General features: G+C 37.2%; 1 protein-coding gene across 2 annotated transcripts in view; it reads left to right on the top strand.

Annotated features, from left to right (window-relative positions):
• The window catches only part of STXBP5L (syntaxin binding protein 5 like), a 405174-nt gene extending 391069 nt beyond the window's left edge, over positions 1-14105 (top strand). The window contains exons 23-27 of one of the 2 annotated variants that reach the window (XM_032630474.1): positions 2995-3355; positions 7544-7709; positions 10191-10302; positions 12285-12505; positions 13086-14105. In XM_032630474.1, coding sequence (XP_032486365.1) covers positions 2995-3355; positions 7544-7709; positions 10191-10302; positions 12285-12505; positions 13086-13127 — 902 coding nt within the window. In that variant the 3' untranslated portion in view covers positions 13128-14105. The remainder of the gene's footprint in view (positions 1-2994; positions 3356-7543; positions 7710-10190; positions 10303-12284; positions 12506-13085) is intronic. The other variant, XM_032630475.1, reaches the window with a different exon arrangement.
• Positions 14106-24042: the final 9937 nt, after the last annotated feature.

Below are 24042 nucleotides of genomic sequence, written 5' to 3'. Positions count from 1 at the left end.
TATAACATTGCACTTTTCACTTAGATTCCAGGATACTTTATTTACCTAGTTTTCTTCCACCTTTATAGCCATTCTTTTTCAGTCCCCTTTGCTCGCTCCTCTACATTTCACTGGACTTAAAACACCAGCGTGCTCAAAGACAGACTCCTTAAACCTTTTCTGTTTTCTATTTATATTCAAGCCCTACATGAAATCAGCCAGCCTCATTACCTTAAATGCCTTTTGTAATCTAATGGGTCATATATTTATACTTATAGTCTGGCCTATCCCCAAATTCCTGACATAGGTATCCAGTTATAGGTATATGACATACACTTGGATGTCTAATAAGTATCTCAAACTTACGTCCCAAACTGAGTTCCTAATATTCCTTTCCTTTCTCCCACAGTCTTTCCCATATCTGTTAATGGCAATTCCATCCTTCCAGTTTCTCAGGTCAAAAGCATTAGAATCAATCTTGACCACTGTATCTCTTTCACACTCTAACCCCAACTTATTGGCATACTCTGTTGGCTTGACCTTTATAATATACTCAGATTCTGACCATTTCTCACCCTTTATACTATTACCACCTGGTTTGAGCAAGCCTCTATCCATTTCTCACCTGAATTATTGTACTAACCTTTTAACTGCTCTCCTTTCTTCCAACCTTGACTCCCTTTAGGATATACCCAGCACGAAGAGTGATCCTGTTAAATGGAAATTAGATTATATTACTCTATTCTCAAAATCTTCCCATCTCATACCAAGTAAAAGTCTAAGTCTTTACTGTGTCCTACAAGAACCTACATGACTTAGCTCCGTATTATCTCTGATCTCATCTCCTATAAGTCTGCCCGTAACTGCTCCAGAAGGTCAAGATCTGTGAATAGTTTGAGATTTTACTTTACTTGCAAGCTAATAAATTTAAGTTGCCAGTTTCATGGATGCTGATAGAAGACGTGAGACTCTTGGATCAGAGATAAAGGATAATCACAGTTGCCAGAATATTTTGTGCTGGTTTCCTGAGCCTTAATTCCACAGTACGATGCAAAGAAGCCTCCTCTTCTGTATAAATCTGCTCAGGCTGCCTTAACAAAATACCACAAACTGGGTGACTTCAACAACAGAATTTTATTTTCTCACACTTCTGGAGACTGGAAGTCTCAAATCAACATACCTGCAGTGTTGGTATCTGGTGAGAACTCTCTCCCTGAGTTGCAGACAGCTGCCTTCTCACTGTGTACTCATGTGACCTTTCCTATGTGTGGGGGAGGGGAGGGGGGAGAGAGAGAGAGAGAGAGGGAGAGAGAGAAAGAAAGAGCTAGGTTTCTGGGTGTCTCTTCTTATAAGGACACCAATTCTATCAGATCAGGGCCCTACCCTTATGACCTCCTTTAACCTTAAATATTCCCATAGAGGGCCCATCTCCAAATATCAATACATTCACACTGGGGGAGGGGGGGAGGGCTTTAATATATGAATTTGGGGAGGGGAAATGAACAAACATTAGTCCTTAACATCTTCTACTCTATTTAAAATTTAATCTCACCCTTTTCCAAGAATTTCTATCCCCTTTTCTGCTTTATTTTTTCCTTAGTACCTATTGCTATCTAATCTCATATATATACTTATCATATATATTGTCTGTCTCTATCACAGAAAGTTAGTTCTGTGAAGGTACGGATTTTTATCTGTTTTATTCACTATTTTATTCCCCTGTGCCTAAAACAGAGCCTAGAACACATGGTAAACCCTCAATAGGTATTTGTTGATTGAATGAATTAAGATTTTAGTGGGGAAGACTGGTAATTTGGAAAGCTGGAGAAGGTACACTTCTAGCCAGTAAGACCTCTTTTAGGAGGAAAATCCTCATTAATTGTCTGGTGAATTATTTACTGTAGACCGAATTGTTAATATCTTACTATAGAAGTCCTTAAATTTAAGCTTCCTTTGTAATGTGTATTTCTGAAATAGTAACGGCTATATTTTGGACTTACTGAGCTTTTTTTTAAAAATCATGTTACATCATCTAAACATGTTATTTTTAATTTTAAATACTTTATAAAGTACTTTCTAAATGGAATGTATTTTTATAACACCCTTCCTAAGTCTCTGGTACATGTACACTCCTGAGGTATATCAGCCTGGGATAACTTCCTTACTCTCTCTACATGATGTCAAAGGAGAAAGGAAAGAAAAGGCTGCTAGGGCACTGCTTAGGGGAGAATCTGGAAATGTCCAAAGGTCAGTCTACCCCAAGTTACTTCCTAAGCTTCATAGTATCTTGTCTCTGGGACTGGTAAAAATCACCCATAGGTAATAGTTTGGCATGGATATTCAACCTTGGAGATCCTAGGTGAGTAAACCATTTTTCTGTATAAAAGATGCATAAGCCTGCCTAAACGCCAAAGCTAGTTTGGATTTTTTTTAATACAATCAAAATTGCTAGCATGAACTCTAGATATTTAAATTTCATGAAATATTCTGAGTGTTCATTTTCAGAAGAAGAAAAATAGCATTTTCTAGTGAATGAGTCCATAAAATAAAGAAGTGGAATCAGTTGGCATTATTTTTTCAGCTGGTTATTCAATAAATTAAAATTATAAATTTTCTAAAATTTGCTTTTTAAAAAGGTATTTTAATGAATACTATATAGTATAATGAAAGGAAACTGGATTAGGAATTAGGAAACCTGAGTTCTAGTCCAGGCTCAGCCACTGACTTGCTATGTGACCTGACCCAAGTCTCATCATTTTTCTGGGTCTCTGTTTTCTCATTAATATAATGAGAGGATTTGACAAGTTGATGTCTTAGACTCCTTTTAGACCCTACCTTTTATGATTCCAAGTTATTGCAACTGACGAACTCACAAATCTACTGATTTATGTATAATACTGCAAAATTATGACACTATAGATATGAATTATCATAATATAAAACGTTTATCACCCATAGATGAATAGCAGCTGTTTTAGAATTTCATGTGCCAGTGATATGAAATTGTTTTTATAGGTACATTCCTCTCATTGAAAGGAGCTGTCCTAACATTCTCCTGTATGGACCGAACTGGCAGATTAATGCAACCACCATATGAAGTCTGGAGGGATCCAAACAACATAGATGAAAATGAGAAATCTTGGAGAAGAAAGCTGGTCATGAACTGCCCCTCTCCATCCCAAGAAATAGGAGATCATCAGTATACAATAATCTGCTCAGAAAAACAAGCCAAAGTCTTCTCACTGCCTTCTCAGACTTGCCTCTATGTTCATAACATCACCGAGACATCTTTTATACTGCAAGCAGATGTGGTGGTCATGTGTAACAGTGCCTGCTTGGCATGCTTTTGTGCCAATGGGCATATCATGATAATGAGGTACTTGCCTTCTTTATAAATTATCTGGTAATCATAACAGTGCAAACAAGGTACAATTATGAAAAGTATATGTGTAATGTGCCAAGATGTTATCAAGAAGCAACCTGAGATCATTGTTTCATTATGTTTGTGAATGTTTTATTGCTCAAAAGTTTGAGGAGACTTTGAGTTTTTATTTGTTTTTGTTTGCTTTTTGTTTTTTGTTTTTGCTAAAAATGCTTTGCATTGTGAATGAAATATGTTAATTGACATCAAGGAATCTAAGGAAAGAGTGATTCTCCAGTCATTCACACATTCATTCAACATTTATTGAGCACATGTTATCTCCCAGATGCTACGCTAGGCACAGGATATATGAAGATGAATAAACTACAAGGAAAAGAAATGAACTGTTACCTTTACTATGTTTCATAGTACACACAAGAATTTTCCATACAGAATTTAATTTTATCCTTATAACTTCTCTAGGACATAGGAAAATAAAGTGTTATTTGCATCCTCCATTTTACATATGTTAACAAATTTGCCTGAGGTTGCAAGTCTAGGAAAAAGTGAGATCAACACTGAACAGTATACTAAAAGTCATTTTATTTTAACCTGCTCTAGCTATGCATTAAGAAATATACATGGAGGGAGAGCTTGGATGGGCTTTTGAACTGAAGTCGTAACTATATTGAAGGCTAGGTGGAAACAGATGTGAGGGATAATTGAGGGAAATTTGCTGAATGTAAAACCAACTGGTTGTGAAAGGTAATGGAGGTCTTTAAATCTCAGGGTTAGAAAAGAACTTAAAGGTTAAAAAGTTTTATCATGAACTTGGATAATAGTGAGGTCATTAGCAGATAAGAAAGTCAGAATTTAGAAAGACTGATAATGAGAAGTTTGGGAATGAATTGAGAATGAATGCTTGGAATGTGAGGTGCTTATATGCCAGCCTGCAGAAGTTTAGCCAGCAATTTAAGGTCTGGACTCTTAAAAAAATAGGGATGGAAGATAAAGCTCTGGAAACCATTTACGTAAATGCATTAGTTAAAGTTGTAGCAGTGAATGAAATCATCAAAGAGGACACTATAAAAAAAGCGGAGAAATAGACTGGTCTTAGGACAAAAATTGGGGGGGAGGGGTGCATATGTCTACATTTATGTTGAGGAGAAAAAAGAAACTCCAGCAAAGGAGATTGAGAAGTCATCAGAGAGCTAGGAAAAGGATCAGAGTAGCAGAACTTCATGAAATGAAAAGGACAGCAGAGTATCAAAACGATGGTCAAGAGGTAGTCAGAGCAGAAAGGTCAAAGAGTTTGGGTACAAGAAAAAACCCTAGATCAGGCACCTAGATATTAGTGATCTTTGAGAAAGCAAATCTTAGGAGCACGGTGGAGGTAAGACTAAATTTCAAGGGGGCAAGAAGAGGCAGTGGCATAGATCAGGGGCTGACAGACTACAGCCCCAGGCCGTATCTACCCTGCCCTCCCCCCAATCTGATATTGTAAAGCTTGCAAGCTAAGAATGGTTTTTACATTTTCAAATTGTTGAAAGAAATCAGAGAATAGTATTTCATGATATGTGAAAAGTATATGAAATTCAAATTTTCAATGGCCAGTATTCTTTGGGGAAATTTTGGTAAAAAGAGAGATGAGAGACAGGAAAGTAGTTTGAGAGCAAACCTGGGTGTTTGAGAGTGTTTTTATTGTTATATTTTACTTAATAGGGGAGACATGAGTAGATTTGTAAGCCAAGAAGTAGTTAATGAAGGAGAAAGTTTTGAAAACATAAAATCATTTACGGCCTGCTCATTCTTACATATTTCTTACTCTTTGTCTCTTCATCTGGTTTCTCTTTCTCAAGCTCTTTTTAAAGATTTCTGAAGGCCATTCCAGTCTTGTTTGAAAATAACGACTTAACTCCTAGACATGCCTTAGTTTAGAAGGGAAAAAAAAAATGTGTGTATACACTCCCCTGGGCTCACGTTTAGTCACTCAAAAATGTTATTTCGCAATTGAGTTTTTAGCTTGATAGTGACTACTTACCCTGTTTTTGCAAAATTTTAGTATGTCTTCTTTTCTTAAATGGTACATCTGAAAATTAATTTCTACTTAAATGAATACATGCTACATCTACATTTATGAGGAGGGGAATTTCTTGAGAAATGAAAAGCAAGAGTTTAAAAAGCAACAGGAGTCATAGCAATAGGAAAGATAAAATGATCTCTCTGTCTCTGCCCTTTGTAAAAGCTGTTTTACATGATGATGACTACTTTAATATTATGTCCTAGTGGAAACTCTTTATGTGTTCATGAGGATCTCAAAAATATTTGAAAGGTGATTTTGACATGATTTTAGTAATGTGTAAGGTGTGGCTAGGAAACATGTGGCTTGAGTAACTGGAGTCTACAAATTGGCATGCTCCTGACCTTGCTAAGCATATTCCCAGATCTTTCCAGACCCTGTCAGAACTTAACTATGGGACTTTCCTGGCAGTCCAGTGGTTAGGACTCCGTACTTCCAATGCAGAACTTAACTACACTGAGCCCAATCTCCTCAAGTCCTAGTTTTCAGATAGTTGCTAGGTAGGTATGATTGCTCATGTGCCAATGTGCCCAGACCTAGAAAAGAGTAGAGAGAGATGCAAGAGGCTTATCTATGTATAAAGTTCTCAAATTGGGCTGAGAGAGCCATTTTTAGTGGGAACCATCTTTAGTTACCTGACACTATTTCCTTATAAAAATGTCCTTGCACAGAAAAAAACTTTTTTTTTTCATCTTTAAGAGTACTTGTTTCCTAGACCTTAGCAATTGACTTACTCTTTCCTTTTCCTACCAAAAGTCATTACACCTGTTGTATTTTGTTGGCTTACTTTTATTATGCTACATAGACAACACAACTTACCAGGAAAGTCCATAGGAACCTCTTCCCCACCACAGCCCATTATTCGGAATGAATGGAAGTCTGTTTAACTGGGTTTGTTTTGGACTCATATCCTAAGGATCTTTGTTACTTCAGACGCCATCACATGTATTTTTAATATACTTTTTTCATACTAAATCTTTGAAATTCAGTATATAATTTACACTTACAGAATATCTCAAATCAGACAAGCCATATATCAACTGCTCAATAGCCACGTGTCTAGTGGCTACCATATTGGACAGCACAGCGCTAGGACCTCATGAAAAACTTATTCCTATAGCACAGATTTCAGGTCCCACTTTATACGGTAAGATTCTAGGGCTTAAGTTGTAATTACAAACTACTGTGATAAGAGAGATAAGTACTTCTTTTTCAAGGTGCTGGTTTTATGATCTGGGTTAATTTAAAATCTTTGTGCACACTACAATCAGTAGAATGATGTCAAAGCTTGAGATTTAACTACAAGTTTATTTTTCTCTTTTTGGCATTAGAGATGTGCTTTAAAAGCATTGAGATTGGTTTTCTTTAGTAGTTTGTAAATCTGGCTCCAGTGACAGTATCCAAAAGTACATGTTTATAAATATGTAAGTAGAATCATTTGACTACAACATTAGGGTAAGCATAGAGCCAATCAGTAAGACACTTGAGATGTGGTATTAGCTTGGATGTGCAAATTTTGATCTATTATTTGTAACTAATTCTGTTACAGCCCCCAGCCATGTTTGTTTATTAATCACCTCTTCAGTGCAGGTGCCCTAAGTCATAGGTGATTTTCACTTTCTGTGTATAGAGGAAGTAAAGGAATGGGGAGCAAAGCCACTCCATTCCCAGGCACAGTGAACAAGACCCACTTCATCAGTGTATAACCTCCTCAGACCCAGGAGTTCTGCCTTAAAAAGAGACAATAGACCAAGTATGCAGGCAGCCATTTTCTAGCTGTGGTGTTTCTGCCATAATCAAAGATTATAACTGTACTGTAGGAACCTGTGAAATGCTCCAAAAAGCATTTTGAAATTGCTAGCGTTTAATCCATCCTTCAAGGACATTTGCTAAGTATCTGTGTGGATTAAGATAGAAGAACTGTGCCCATAATTTTTTGTGAATATGATTTTATGTGAAAGTCTAGTTTACTACCATTGAAAATTCAAGAGGATAAAGAAACAACCGTAAAGTTGTGGTATAAAAAGTATTGTTTTATGTAAGGATCTACACATTTTATACGAAGAAATTAAAAGCTTCTAACAACTTGAAAATGAAATGTGGATTTGTTTTTTTCCATTCAGCCTACCTAGTCTTCGCCCAATGTTGGATGTTAATTATTTGCCACTGACAGACATGAGGATAGCACGGACGTTTTGTTTTACCAATGAAGGACAGGCATTATACCTTGTCTCTCCTACTGAAATTCAGCGGTTAACATACAGCCAAGAGATGTGTGATAATCTACAGGTAGGTCAGGCATATTTATGAATAAACATTGGACACAGTTGTAAAAAGAGAAAAAGTTAGAAAGATGTCTAAAAGTTAAAATATTATTGAGCCAGACAATAAATATGCCTGCCCTAGAACATGTTTTGAATATATGTTCATCATTGTGATGCTACCAAGTTCTAGTGTGGTTCCAGATATACACAGAAAAAAATAAGAAAAAACGGGATGTGCGAAGAATGTGATCATACATATCAATGGTTGTTTTGTGTGTTTTATTGGTTTTTTTGCCTATGGAGAATCCTCTGAAAGATTATGAAAATCTTCCTCCAGGGTGGGGAATATGTATGTACACACAAAAATTCTGCATACAATTCAGGGAGTTAATGAAATTTTTTTAAAGAAATCTTAATTGTGATTAAGAGCCATACAAAATAAATACATATCCTGTAGGTTAGAATTGGGCATTTGTCTTTGATCATAGCGGTAAGCAGAACCTAGAAACAAATATAAAAGCCTATCTAGCCTTGGATAAGTAAATGTGGTCACAAAATGTTAAAAGGCATCTTAGGGATTTAATTGGTTTCTCCTCCTTATTTTAGAAATAAGAAAACTAAAACCCGTTTATTACAATATAGAGGTTCAGAGTATAAGCTCTGAACTATTTAAGTTGCATTTTGCTCACTTATATAACTTTGGCCATTTTACTTAATCTACTACCTTGAAGCACTGCTGTGAGAATTAAGAAAGAATTCATATAAAGCACTGAGCACAGTGCCTGGAACATAATAAGCTTTAAAAATAAATAATAATAAATGTTATTCAACAAATACTTAGAGTTTTTTTATATGCCTGGTACTTGGCTGTGCTCTAGGAACACAATCATAAACAAGATACAAGTCCCTACCTGTTAGTGTGGAGGGAGAGATAAGTAAACAGACAACCACAATACTCTGGAAAATGCTGTTATATGGCTGTGCCGGTGCTGGGGAGACATGTGAGAGGGGCACCTGGGTTGATGGAACAAAAGGGAAGGGGTAGTTAGAAAAAGGTTGTGAAGGATGAATAGGAGTTATCCATAGGAATGGATGGCTGGAGATGGAAAAGGTAATAATATTCTTGACAGAGCAGAGGCATGCGACAGCCCCAAGGTTCAGGCAACTTCCAACAAAGTGCTGAGTTGGGAAGTGGAGAGAGTGAAGGGTTGATGCTGGAGAGTTAGTCAAGAACAGAGCTTGGAACACCTTGTAAGCTCGTTAAGGAATCTGGCATTTATCCCCAGGGCAATAGCAAGTCATTGAAAAGGTTTAACAAATTTGTTTATTAAAGCTAATATTCTGGTTGCAGTATGGCAATTAGTTTTGTGGAATTAAGACTAAAAGTAGGGAGAAAAATTTGGAGGCTTTTTAAAATAATTAAGGCCAAAAATAATAGTGGTTTGAAATAAGGCAGCCAACAGTGAGGAGAGAGAAAAGTTAGCAGATTCAATGGCTATAAAGTGTAATCAGTCAGATTGGAGGGTTATTAGATGTAGGAGTGAAGGAAAGGAAGGAATTAATAATTATTCCTGTATTTCTGGGTTGGGGAACTAAGTAGATGGTGCAGCCATTTCCAAAGAGAAGGGATTCGGAGGAAGAGCACAGGTCTGGGGAGTAGAGGTGAAAGGGGATGATGATGACAGTCACGCTGCAAGTTCACAGACAAACTGATATTAGGTCAACGGTCTGACTTTGGGTTGAAGTTCCTTCCTCCAAACCAATGGTTCTCAAATTTTGGTCTGCTTTAGAAAGACCAAAGCAAGTTAAAACTTTTTAGGGCAAGTTAAAAGTTAGGAAAAGTTAGAGCAAGTTAAAAATACAGATAACCAGAACACATCTATGCAAATTTTGATTTAGCGCCTGTGGAATAAAGCCAGTGCATCTGTGTTTCTAACAAGATATCTCCCCAGTCATTCTAAATTACATCAAATATTAAGAACAATTTTACCTCACCATGCAGTAGCTGCCTACTTTGACTCATTTATCTTGAGCTACTTCATTATTTTGTATATGATATAAAAATAAATCCAGCCTTTCTCTACACACCACCAAAGGCTTCCCATTTCATAGGGCAGTCCATGCTTGGTTCCAGAAAGGGAACTAGGACAGGAAAGACGCTATGGTAATTGAAAAAGAATCAGAAGTCTAGATTGGCAGTCACTGATCAAGTGTAAATTAATCCTAGGGTGAATATTAGCTTCCCATGCTTTCTAATTGTAGAAGGAAGAAACGAAGAGGGCAGAAAAGTGAAAATTTTAGGATGTCAGTTCTTGGAGAAGGGAAGGGAAAGGAAGGAGATGGAGAAAGAAAGGCCAGAGAGAACTGGGAGCAAAGCAAAAATCACCAGGAAAATATATGGAAAACAGACTGCCTTTTCATGACATGCTCTAACCTGCTACCATGTTATCTTTTGATCTGTTACTTTACTCTTAGTCTAATGCTGTTTTCTTTTGATCTGATATAGGACATGCTAGGAGATTTGTTTACTCCCATAGAGACACCAGAAGCTCAAAACAGAGGCTTTCTCAAAGGACTGTTTGGTGGAAGTGGACAAACATTTGACAGAGAAGAGCTCTGTGAGTATCAGAAGACCTATTTCTAGACTAGCGTTTTGCTTCTATACCATGAAAACTATTTGTTTACCAAACATGAATAAAATTGGTCACTTTATATTAGATGCAATTCTAATAGTACATGCAATTCATAGTACATGCAATTCATACAAAAAATGAGTAAGCTAATAAATGTGTCATTTGCAGGTAGATTATACCTGCAAGGCAGGGTGAAGACATTTGATTACTAAAATCTGAAAAAATGTTTTTGAATCTGCCTGCCTTTACTTCTAGGAAACAGATTATTTATTCAGAATTCAAGGTTTACCAATGGTACGGAATAAATTACTTTAAAAAAATCTACCTGCGAAACTCTGATGAACAATAATCAAAATGCAGTAGAAAGATACTAGGGAACATTTTCAGAGATAAATTAAGAATACATTTTCCAGAATATCTCACCCACCATTTGGTCTTACAGATCAAACTCCTTTTTTCTTGAATTTTTAACTATGCAAAAGATCTAGGTACTTCCATACAATGGAATAGTATTCAGCCATAAAAGGGAATGACGTTTGATACATACTACAACATGGATGAACCTTGAAAACATCATGCTAAATTAAAGAAGGAAGACAAAAATGGCCACATATTATATGATTCCTTTTATACAAAATGGTCTGAATAGACAAATCCATAGAGACAGAAAGTAAATTAATAGTTGCCAGGGACTGAGGCAAGGAGGGACTAGAAAGGGACTGCTAATAGGTACAGAGTTTTCTTTTTGGGGTGATGAAAATGTTCTAAAATTAGACAGTGGTGATAGTTGCACAAATCTGTGAATATGCTAAAAACCACTGAATTGTACACTTAAAAAGGGTGAGTTTTGGGAATCCCCTGGCAGTCCAGTGGTTAGGATTTGGAGCTTTCACTGCCGGGGCCAGGAGTTCAATCGCTGTTCTGGAAACCAAGATCCCGCAAGCTGTGCAGCATGGCCAAAAATTTTTTAAAAAAAGGGGTGGTGGTGAATTTTATGATATGTGAATTTTATCTCAATAAGCCTCTTATTTTTTAAAAATTGATCTAGATTCCATTCCTAATGTTATATCCTTGGGAATTCTCACTAAATTTTTACTAAGATAGCTGTTTTTACTAAGATAGCTGTTTTTCAATATTTAAAAGTTACTTCATTAAAATTAAGTGAAAATGCGCTTTGTAAATGATGGGGAAATTTTTAGTCTTTTATAAAGTAATAAAGTTCCTACAAATGTTTATTAATGCCCATCATGCATACACCCCATTCTCTAGTATTTACATACACACACACAGAGATTTTTGAAAAAACGACAACTGAGGCCTACAAAGACTGACAGCAAGATGAATACAGAAGGTTGGAATGCCAACTTGGGCAGAAATTTAAAATAAATGATCAGGCCTGAGATTGGAGCAGACACTAATATGGGTTAAATATGAGGTCACAATAAAATTGTGAGCATCCCAATTCAGCAATGTCAAGAAATGCAATTGGGCTTCCCTGGTGGCACAGTGGTTGAGAGTCCGCCTGCCGGTTCAGGGGACACGGGTTCGTGCCCCGGTCCGGGGGGATCCCACATGCCACGGAGTGGCTGGGCCCGTGAGCCATGGCCTCTGGGCCTGTGCGTCTGGAGCTTGTGCTCCGCAAGGGGAGAGGCCACGGCAGTGGGAGGCCCGTGTACTGGAAAAAAAAAAAAAAAAAGAAATGCAATTATGCCATATTGTATGGAACACCCCCCCCACACACACACAATAAGGCATATGGTACCAATATCTCCCTCAGTTTCTTTCGTGGGCATTTTTCTTCGGTAAATGCTAACATCTGCAAATACAGATCTATGATAGGAACAAATATGTCTCTTCATGAGAGTTATGACAGTAGAATTCAATGTAAGTACTTTGGTGATAAACTTGACTATAATTACTTGAATTACTGACAGAATGTTTTAAATTACTATGGCTTGAACTCCCAGTTGGGGAAGCTTCAGCAGGAAAAGCATCACGCAGCCTCGCACAGCACATTCCTGGACCAGGTGGTATAGAAGGGATGAAAGGTGCTGCCGGAGGGGTGATGGGAGAGCTGACTCGTGCACGGATCGCACTTGATGAGAGAGGACAGAGGCTAGGAGAGCTGGAAGAGAAAACTGCAGGCATGATGACCAGTGCAGAAGCATTTTCCAAACATGCACATGAGGTAAACTGCCTAAGTAAATAAAGGCATCTTCATACAGTAATAACTTTAAACATTTAGGTCCTGCAAAAGAAAGCCTAAACAGAGATGTCACTGAAAGTAATCCTGTGTGAGAGCCAAGGTAACTGGGATCGCATTATAAGTATTATAACTCCCCTCATATTGGGGAGAAAAAAATGTTTTTTTAATACTATATTGATACTTCTTTACCTTAGAGGATGACTTAAAAGAAAATTATCCACTGGTTCTGGTACACTGGGTCTATATTGTGCATCAGCTGCTAAAAAGATACTTAGATTGATTACAGGATCTCCCCCAACAAGGTGTGAGGGGGCAGTAGAGGCTGGGGTCCACACACCCCTTTTTGTCTCAATCATTAAAAATCATTTCCTGTCAGGCAAATCTTTAGAGCTTGATTGTTTTTTTTAAAAAGTCTTTCTATATGTACTTTATTTCAAAACATAAAGGAAGTCTTATAAGTTTTGAGATTTTGATATGCACGATTAGCTCAATATGAGCTTGCTTTGATTAGCACTTTTAAATAATTTTTTAACATCTTATGGTGACTATTTTTTCTTTGCAGTTAATGCTGAAATATAAGGATAAGAAATGGTACCAATTCTAAACTTCTAAAGAAGCTATGACTGCTTTGAGAAACCATTATTCAGGGAAACCAAATTTATTCCCGGCATCACTATTCAACTGCTAGAAGACAGTTTCTTCCACAAAATGTTCCATTACAGTCCATCTGAAGTTATCATAAGGGAGACTTATCAGAGACACTGTACAACCCAAAGGCTGGAACCCTGGTTAAAACCCCAAGATCTGGCTGAATTTGCCTCTTCCCACGTGGAATGGAGCTATCATCTTGGCATGTCGTTTGCTAAGGATTTACATTTAGGAACTACGGGGAGTCCTGATTTGAAAAAATCCTGTACAAACAAAAACCATTAATGCACTTAATGAAAAAAATTTTTGCATGATAAATTAACATCTTAAGAGGAAAAGAAAAAAAAGCATGTTGTGACAGAAGAAAAAAAGATTTATGGTAAACTATTTTTATAAATTGGACCACACCTGACAATTTAAAAAAATCTGTGTTAGAAGGTATCAGTGCATTTCAAGTACATTTGCAATACCCAACTGAAAAAACAAACAAAACCAGACTTTTCTTTTCATCTATAACTTTCATTATACTAGGACATTATTGAATTCTTATGGCAAGAGTCTGATTAACATTCTTCTCTCTCCATAATATTTTACATTATTCACAGTTCTTGGTCATAATCAAATATTGCCAGTATAGTAAATTATTCCTAACACAATTATATCCATTTCTATCACCTTCAGAACAAGTTGCTATTTTTTTTTTTTTTCAAGTTGCTAATTTTAGTCACAAACCGTGCAGGGTTGGGTCACCTCGAAGCATTTTTTCAGCCTGGCTTATACTCTGCAGGGGAGTTGACAATAGGTTTGGGGAAACTAGACTTACAGGAACAATGTAGTTAGCTTTGAGAACTGATTTCACTCACTCTGGTTTCAGGTTCTAAAGTGATATATTTTTAATGCTCCATTTGTATCCTTGTCTGCCAATTACACAGTATATTACTGTTCAATCCCAGTGGGGTCTTCAATTCAAAGGTGCTCTTGCAGCCTGACACTCACAGACCAAACTGGTCATTCTCTTTAGTCTGATTCAGTAAAACCTCAGTTAATGTTTTAGGAAAGGGATTCTGACATTTCTGATTAACAAGGGCTTTCATTAGAAATTACCTTTTGGTTCAATACTTATTATTGAAAATTGTTATAAAGTGGTGGTGTTTTTGCTATCTTGGCTTTAGTCACCATTATGGACAACAGAAATTTTGTCACTCAACAGGCTAAATAACATAAGCCACAGGATTATGTCAACAGATACCAAATACCTATTCCTTATTAAAAGCTCTTTTAAAAATGGGATGAAGAGGCTTCCCTGGTGGCACAGTGGTTGAGAATCTGCCTGCTAATGCAGGGGACACGGGTTCGAGCCCTGGTCTGGGAAGATCCCACATGCCATGGAGCAACTAGGCCTGTGAGCCACAACCGCTGAGCCTGCGCGTCTGGAGCCTGTGCTCCGCAACAAGAGAGGCCGCAATAGTGAGAGGCCCGCGTACCGCGATGAGGAGTGGCCCCTGCTTGCCACAACTAGAGAAAGCCCTTGCACAGAAACGAAGACCTAACACAGCAAAAATAAATTAATAAACTCCTACCCCCAACATCTAAAAAAAAAAAAAGGAATAAAGAATATCCTTAACATGATAAAAGATTATCTATTATAACTCAACAGAGAGCTAGTAGAGGCAAACAAAATAAAGATGTCTGCTACCATCATTTAATATGATTCTGGAAGTCAAAAGTCTTAGGAAATGAACATATGCAGATTCTGGGACCCATCCTATAATATGTATGTTGTTCTTTCAAAAAGAATCTTTTTAAAGAAAATTAATGGGTTCGGCTCATTGAATTTTGATTAATCAAGGTCTTATCAGACTCACATTGTGTTTCTTAAGAATTCACCATTTTCCTGAAGTCCAGGCTATTTGAGTAGCCAAAAATAGTATTTCTGCTTGTTTTTTTAGTTTTTAAATTTTTAGTGAATTTGTTTGAAGTGGCACTTCTTTCAAATGTTCTCAGTAATTTTGAGAAGAACAAATTAATCTTTGAGAAGAGTAATCTTTGAAAAGAGATGGGGGAAAGAGTCAGAAAATGTATACCAGGATAGCACTTCTCAGAGTCCTTGAATTCTCCTGATTTCTCAAAAAAGCCTCTCTAGGAATCTCTCCAGACTCCTGTGAACAGCCTTAGGGTAACAGAACCTGACTTTGAAATACAAACATGATACATAAAATTATATAGTAAAAATACTGAAGAAACTTGAGACCAGGATTTGGAAAACACTGGTAGGCAAATTGCACTGCACTATTTGTACCATCAGTTTCAAGGACCCAGTTTTCTGATTTTCTGAACAAATACTTTGTCATTTCTATACTTAAAAAAAAACTAAGAGTAAAATATTGGTTTATTTTAGAAGCAATGAAATAAAGCCCAAAGTGGCATTAAATTCAATGACTATCTCTAAAGCCCCAATAGGATGTGACTTAACTTGTTCTATATCAGGGTTTCTCAACAATGGCACTGTTAACAGGAAATTCCTTGTTATGTGGCACTGTCCTTTGCACTGCAGATGTCTAGCAGCACCCCTGGCCTCTCTCCACTAGATACCAGTAGCGACCCCAACTCCCACCCGCCCCAAAATGACAATCAAAAATGTCTCCAGGGCTTCCCTGGTGGCACAGTGGTTGAGAGTCCGCCTGCTGATGCAGGGGACATGGGTTCGTGCCCTGGTCTGGGAAGATCCCACATGCCGTGGAGCGGCTGGGCCCGTGAGCCATGGCCGCTGAGCCTGTGTATCTGGAGCCTGTGCTCTGCAGCGGGAGAGGCCACAAGAGTGAGAGGCCCGCGTACCGCAAAAAAAATAAAAAATAAAAAAATAAAATGTCTCCAGCCATTGACAAAATTACCCCCAGTTGAGAGCCACTGTTGTACATCATTTGGAGACAGATTAAGTGTGAATATGTAATATGTCTTGTATAAAATTAAACATCGTTAGTACACAGTAACAAATTATTATACCCAAAATTACATGTGTGGTTCATATGCAATAAAATGCTATTTTGGGGAAAGCTTACATGAATCAATGAAAGATAACAATTACAGAATACTTTAAAGCATACAGAAAAAATACCAGAAAGGACAAAATAGCATTTCACAGAAGTGCTTAAAACTGGCTTTAATGAATAGATCAAAAGTTTATAATTGGCACGTCAATTGGAAGTAAGGTGCTTCTGAAATGCTTGAAAAGAATAGGTTCTTTTCGTCTTTCAATATTGTTTTTATAAACCCTTTCTTAATGTAAGGGTAACTTCATCCCACAAACTCCTGATTAGTGGAATACAAATTAATGAGGTTTTACTGTATCAAAATTATTTTTCTAATTCAGAGATAGCAATAACAAGAATCTAATATGGACGTGATTTTTCTCTTTGAACATTTCTGTTCTGTTGCACTGACCTTAGCATGCGCGTGCACGCACCCCCACACACACACACACACACACACACACCACTATCTTACCATCATCATCATCTTTGGAAAACGAGTACTGTTGATCCATGTAATACTTTACATCTCTCTTCTCTACTATTTAAATGTCTTGCCTCTATCTTGGAACATAAGAAAAATACTCCTAGTAACTTGAACAATGATAGAGAAAATGACTCTGAGCCTTAGTTGTCATCAAAATTACGGTTTGTCTGCTTAAGGTGACATCAGAAGATAAGGTTTGCAAACCACAGTCTCTCTACAAGTTGACCATCTCATTATGATTCCCTGAAGAGATAACCCCTTCTTAGTGTCCCAGGAGAAAATGGGCCTTTAGCATTATAATTCATCATGGAGCTAGAGGTATTTTTTTTCCTGGTTCTAATATGCGAGCAATAATCCCTACCAAGAAATCATCCATTAACCTTGGAGTTTGGAAGGATGGATGATTGATTTATCATTTATTTTAATCCACTGCAAAAGCAGTACTGCCAGCTCTGCTTTCTACACTTCATTGAGACCCAGACTTAGTGCCCGTCATCATCATGGCCATTATCTGACTAACTTTGGAAGGATGGTGACAGAACTGAGTGAGATGTTTTCTGATAATTCAGTCATAAAGATAATGTTTCAAATCTTTCATATAGCATTTGAATGATTCTCCAGTTAATAAATCAGAATCCAGGTCTCTAGTACTCAAAGATCTTAAGGGATTGTAAAGGAAAAAGTTTACTGTTGGAGTCCTTTTTTAAAATGTGAACCATGTGTCTGTTATCTGCATTACGGGATCACCATGGCTTTGAGGAAGGAAAAGGAAAATAAAGATTATGCCCAAGGTTGGTTGAAGAAGATTAAGATTAGCTCTTTGAGATACTTGGTTTTAAAATGTTTAGCAGAAGGGAAAAATGAAGCATATTTAGAAGAGTAAGCTAAAAGCCCTCTCATTGGTTTAGGGTCATTGGGACAACCCAGGAGTATCTGTGTGATTATAGCCCGTCTCCATGGGAAGGCATTGTAACTTGACCACTTTTGTTCTGGGAGGGCAATGCCAAGAGTCAGATGTTTCTGCGAGGCCTGCCCTTTGCATCAGGAGAAAAGTGGTAGCCTTTGCAGCTTCTTCACCTATGTCCTCTGTAGCCCCAACCCCACTTGTGACGTTACTGTTTCACAGACACACTGCTCTAGGGGCCAGAAATACCTGCCAGTAAGTCATGTATTTGGATTCCACCGTTCCAGGGAGCATGGCTGTAGAAGTTTATTGTGTATATGTGCAGACAACATAGCCCTGAAAGGACAAAATTCAAAATAGGAAAGGTCTGACTTAGGAAAGAAAAGGAAGTGCAATTTGGTACAAGCGGGCTGGGGTAAAAAGGGACATGGGAGCCAGAGTGAAGCATAAGAAGCTTTGATGAGGAACCGAGGCACAGTTGGTCTATTTATGCATTTATGTAGGGAAGTGATTCTCAACTTTGGCTGTGCATAAGCATCACCTAAGGCGCTTCTAAAATTCCCAGTTACACCAAAATCTTTCAGAGTGGGAACCAAATCAGTGTTTTTGAAAGCCTCCAAGATAGTTCCAATGTCCAGCCAAGGTTGATAACTACTACTAAGGAAGATACATTTGTCTACCCTGACTGGCATCTAAGCCCCACTTCTGAGGGGTCAAGGAAAACGAGATATTGGAGATATTGGCCAGATTGATATTTATTCTGTGTCGCAACCCAGAACAAATGTTCTGTAAAAATTTCTGACCAGGCAGTGCCCCATTAATTCTTAACATCTCTGTCTTTGTGATTTTCTCCTATATGACTGGCCACTAATTATTCCAATTCAAACATCTAGGTTTCGATTGCCTTATACGTGTGACATCACCAGACACCAAAGATATCATAAGAAATTTAATACCATGCAACATGAACTGGAAAACTAATTCTCAATAGTTGGATAGTAGAAATTCTCAAAACAATCATTTACCAAATCAGGTCCAAATTTATTACTCATTCTTCATTTGGAGGAGACATGGGTACCAGGTACCTGGTTCTGCCATAGCTATATTTTATTGGATTTGATCTTAGCAAGAAGGGAGAGCAACTCTCCCTTTTTGATTTTTGTCTTTGCTCTCAGGGCAAAGGAGTTTGGATTTATTTTCTTAGTTACTGGACATGTGTTTAAAGGGAGAAGAATGCCTGAAGCTGACTATGTGACCTCCAGTGCCCTGAAAGAGTGATTTCACCTTCAAAAACAGGAGAGTCCGCCTATCCAACACAATACTAGTCAATGAGAAAACAGAAGAGTTCTCTCCTCTCACATTGCTCCCCTCTGGTATTGGCCCATCCTTCTCAACTGCAAAGCCAGAAAATAAACTAGGTGGTAGTTATGGACAAGTAACAAGTAACAGGATCAAAATCTCTAATAACCTATAATTTTTAGTACTTAATTATGTGATGTTTTATTCTAGGAAATAAGAAACAGATGATATCATTGATGTATCTTTCTTTCATCTTAAGAATTTTTGCATCTTTTCAGAAAATGACAAATTACTATTTTTCTGTTGCACTCAGCAATTGTGACTATACTTAAAATTCTTGTAGTCTGTAGAGATATCAATAAAATTGTATATGTTTGTACATAGATGCTCTCTTATGTTATGTCATACACCACTAATGATTGTTGCCAAGATTAAATGTGGACAGAGGTAAGACCCTCATTTGCAACAGTGTGAACTATGGTTTTGCAAACTAAAATTGTTTTAAAAAGGGGAGGTGGGTGGGGGAGCGATGTAAAGCATATGTATTTGAACTAAAATAGAGAAAGGGGTTAAAAAAAAAAAACTGAACACAAGTTCCCCAAACTGAAAGATTTTACTAGTTTATTAATCTAAAATGGTAGAAATAAATAAGATGTACTTACAAATTCAACATTCATACCTACTTCCTCACTTTTTTAAAGTTCAGACTTTAATCCAATGCAGGCAAAAAAAATAAGCTATTATGGGCTTACACCACCACCTACTGGGTATTATGAACATACATTAACCAGCACCTCCAAAAGTCCCCCAGAAAGCCTGCACTCTTCTGCTCCTCTGGCTTTCAGCTGCATGGTTAATTCCTCTTCATGCACTTTCTTTATATTTACCTCCACTGTGGCCTTGGCCAACTACTCTTACTCTTCCAAATGCTGTCTAAGTATTTCAGAAAAAATTTCCCACCACCACCATTTCCCTCCTAGTTTCGGTCTATATAAAAATGGGGAAAAAACCGAACCAACCCTAGGCTAAAGCATGTTTTCTGATTTAAAGTTAAAACTATTAAGATAGACTCTAAAAATCCAAAAACTATTAAGATAGACTCTTTAAAAATCCAAATACCCAGTCTCCCCTTCGGAATTTTCTCAAAAGGATCCATTTACTTCCTCACCCTCTTTGAATTACAATCACTCAGGCTTCACATATCTGTAATTCAGTGTTTAAAATACTGATTTGACATTTTTCCTTCCTTCTCTCCCTCCCTCTTTTCTTTGTCCATTCATTCAGTCCAAAAGTCAACCAACCTGAGCAAGTTCTGACCACAGCCCCATGTAGGGACTGCACTGGAGCAGGGTGAGAGGGACAGCCCACAGGAGGACAGAGCTGGAGCGAAGGGCAGGGTCAGCCCTCAGGTGGTCAGTAGTGGTGCCTGTGTGAGGGAGGCGGTGGAACAGGGCAGAAGCCAGCCCAGCAGGTCAGGAGATTAGGGACTGAGCAATTGGGTGAATACACTGAGGAGGCAAGAGGCAGGTTTCTCACTGATGGAGAAGAACAAGTAAAAGGGAAAGTGAGAATAACCTCTGTAGCACTGGACTAGAATTTGAACTGTCAGTATGAGTTTTATATATACACATACACACACATATATATGATGTAACAAAGTGTGTGCGTGTGTTGTACACATGCATATCCTAAGTCCGAACACCGAGAGGACTGGGAACACCACCCGAGGAAAAAGGAGCATACCTAGTGCCTAGATTTTTATTTCTAAACACTATTCTCTGAAGAAAATAGTGTGACTATACTTAAAATTCTTGTAGTCTGCAGAGATATCAATATATCTTCACAGCTCCTTGAAGAGATAGCTGATTTCAAGGGTGAAGCATGTTTTTTTGCCAGAAAATATTCAAAGAATCATGGGGTTGTGTCAAAAGGACACAGAAGTCAGCTTGAAAAGGAATATACAGGCCAAATCAGGGATAATTTGTATCAAAAAGTAATGATAGGAATTGAATAAAATAGGAATTCATGAGTCCACATTGACATTAATTGATTAATTAGGAAAAGAGAAAGCTCTTCTTTACTGCAGAATGTCAACTAATAAATGTGGATGGAATTTTCAAATTTCTCTTTGGCAACCACTGTAGTGATAATATGGACAACAAATACCAGTGGATGCTAAAACTAGCGAGTTAACGTGGGATAGAGGAATAGGATATTTACATTGTCTCAAAGTATCTTCACAAAAATTACTTACTAATCACCATACACACACACACACACACACACAATATATGTAAATAATTTTACACTGGAGAAACCCGGCAGACAGTATTTTAATCAGGTGATCAATGTTACCATCACCAGTAGGGGAACAATCATGTGCCATCTGACAGCATGTAATGGAAAGAACACAGCATCACCTCTGTGATAATTCTGACAAAAATGAACAATATGGAAATATTGGATAAAACCAAACTGAGAGACATTCTATAAAATGACTACCTTGTATTCCAACTTTCCAAGGTCATGAAAGTAGAGGAAAGATGGATGTTCCAGATTTAAGGAGACGTGACAAGTGGGTGCAACACATGATCTGGAATTGGACCGATTTGCTATATAAGACATAACTGGCCCAAATCACAAAACTTAAGTGTGGTTTCCCACTTAAGTCGGAATGTTTGTGCTCTTCTTGAAACTTTTATTCAGGTTTGAAATTATTTCAAAATAAAATTATAAAAATAAAAAATACTAAATAAATAAAAATACTTTCAATTTTGTTGATTTACTTGCATTTCAAAAACATTGTCTTCTACCTTTCACAGCAAATGAACAGCTGCTTTATGGATTAAAGAGTAGTTCTGAGCTGGTTTGGGAATCCAAACATTATTTAAAATTCTTCTTTCAAAAATGTGTTTTAATTACACACGTAATCCATGAATACATATTTGTAGTGACCAAATAATAAATTTAGACAAGATAAAAGTGCAATTTCCCTTGGTCACCTCCTTATCTGTACTAGTTATTGGTTTGTTTCCTTCCAAACATTTTTCCCTGCTGCAACTTGCTTATTCAAATACTGTGTCTGAGATACCTTTCCAGGTTAGTACTTCAAACATCAATCATTCTTTTTAACTTACTTATATTATTGCATGGTGTCAATAAAGCATACTTTGTTACTATTACTCCACTAGTAAACACTTAGATATTTCCCAATCCCTCAATATTACAAACAAGACTGCAGTGAACATTGTTGCACATGCATTTAGCATATCTGCAAGTGTTTCTCCAGGGAAGATACTGTGGAATTCAGTCAAAGGGTGTGCTGGTTTAAACCTCTTAAATAGATGTTGCCAATTAAACTATTCTTCACCAGTATATGAGAACTACTGTTGCCCTACATCTTTGCCCATTCTCAATATTAATTTTTTCGTAATCTGAAAGGTGAAAATGGCATCTTGTTTTTATTATTCCTGATTAGTGAAATTGAACACCTTTTTATGTTTACGTTCTTATCCCCTCTTTTGTGACTTGTCTGTTCGTAATTTTTTATTATGTTCTCTTAATAGTTCTGTTGTGGTAATCCTACAGAAGTAGACTAGACACCCTACCCAAAATTTGGTTTGGATATTAAGATTAACGACACATACACACACCCTAGGAGGACACAAAAAAGATTTACTATTGACATAAAGAGGCTTTCTGGGGAGAGGAGGGTAGCACTCAAAGTGGTCTAAAATGGCTTGAGAGCACAGGTAAAGAGACTGGCTCAGGGTTTTTATTGTGGTTGGGAGTGGGACCAGAGTTTGCAGAGAGAGGCTGCACTGGAAAGAGGGGAGCACTCAGGCTTTCTTCTCAGTTCACCCAGACATGGGGCTGGAGGGGAAAAGAGCGGGTGAGGCTTGAAACTTGTCGGCAAACATCAAGAGATGGAGTCAGACTCTTTAACACAGGTTATCGATTACTGATTTTTAGTATAACTCTGGAAATTAGTGTAGTTATTTTTTATAACTGCTTTTTCCTTATTTTTGAGTCTTCCTAAAGATGATTGGTTTCTGGGTTTAGAGGAAGGCTTACATGACCTCGGTGTAAAGGAAGAAGGGTCCTGGTCCTTGTGCTTCATTCTGAGTCCTCTGTGATTCCCTCTATAACAGTGGCAGGTCTGTTTGAGACACTTGAGCACCTTTCACTGATTTGTGCTGAAGTACAATTAGTGAACGTGTGCCTTGCTCTCTTGTTTGGGGCAGGGCCCTGTGGTCTCACTTGCTAACTCAGTCTCATCTAGGCTATGGATCCCTCTGGGGTTATCTATGCCCTTCTCCTGGATTAGGCTGTTCAGTATCTTGATGTCATCACTTTTTCATATTGAGGATTTTTTTCTTTTAATGTAGTCAAATTTTATCATCTTTTAGCTTTATGATTTTTGAACTTTGTTTAAGGCCTTTACATCTATAAAATAATAAACTCTCATATCTCCTTTACTTTCAAAGTTTTATTTTTTATATTTAAGCCTTTAATCCATCTGGAGTCTCCATACTTTGACAAATGGAAAACATATCATTACACCCCTATTTTTAAATGACTTATCCTTTCACCTCTAATTTGAAGTGACATTTAAATCATTTCCCGTATACACCTAAGTCTGTTTTCTAAATATTTAGTCTGCCCAAGTAATCTATTTGTCTATTTCTAGGTCCTTATCAAATAGTTAAATTACTACAATCTTTATAATATGTCCTAATATTGATCTTTTTTAGTTTAATAGGTATTGAGTTTTTTTCTCTAGGTGAATTTTAGTATATTATCTATCTCAAAAAAAAAATTTCCTGTTGAGACTTTGATTGGAATTACAGTAAATTTGGAGGTTAATAAATAACAAAGATTTTTGCTGGAATCGCTTCCCCTAGGATATCTTCATCCTCTTTGTCACAACCATTTCCCTCATTTATGTTGATAATTTTGCCTTCTAGGTTTTTCAAGTTGCATATCTAGAGTATCTAGAATGGCATCAGTGTCAATACTTCCACAGTCAACTATTTCTTATATAACTCTACATCCAATTTGAAGTTCACTTTATACTGCTGTCATTTTTCATTTCATTTCATTTTTCATTTCATGGTGCACCTGCATCTTAATTAGCCAACTTCCTCTTCTG

Source organism: Phocoena sinus, chromosome 4 (assembly GCF_008692025.1).
Source record: "Phocoena sinus isolate mPhoSin1 chromosome 4, mPhoSin1.pri, whole genome shotgun sequence".
Lineage (NCBI taxonomy): Eukaryota > Metazoa > Chordata > Mammalia > Artiodactyla > Phocoenidae > Phocoena > Phocoena sinus.
The sequence above is the reverse complement of the archived record's forward strand: the minus strand, read 5'-3'. Positions and strand labels throughout refer to the sequence as shown.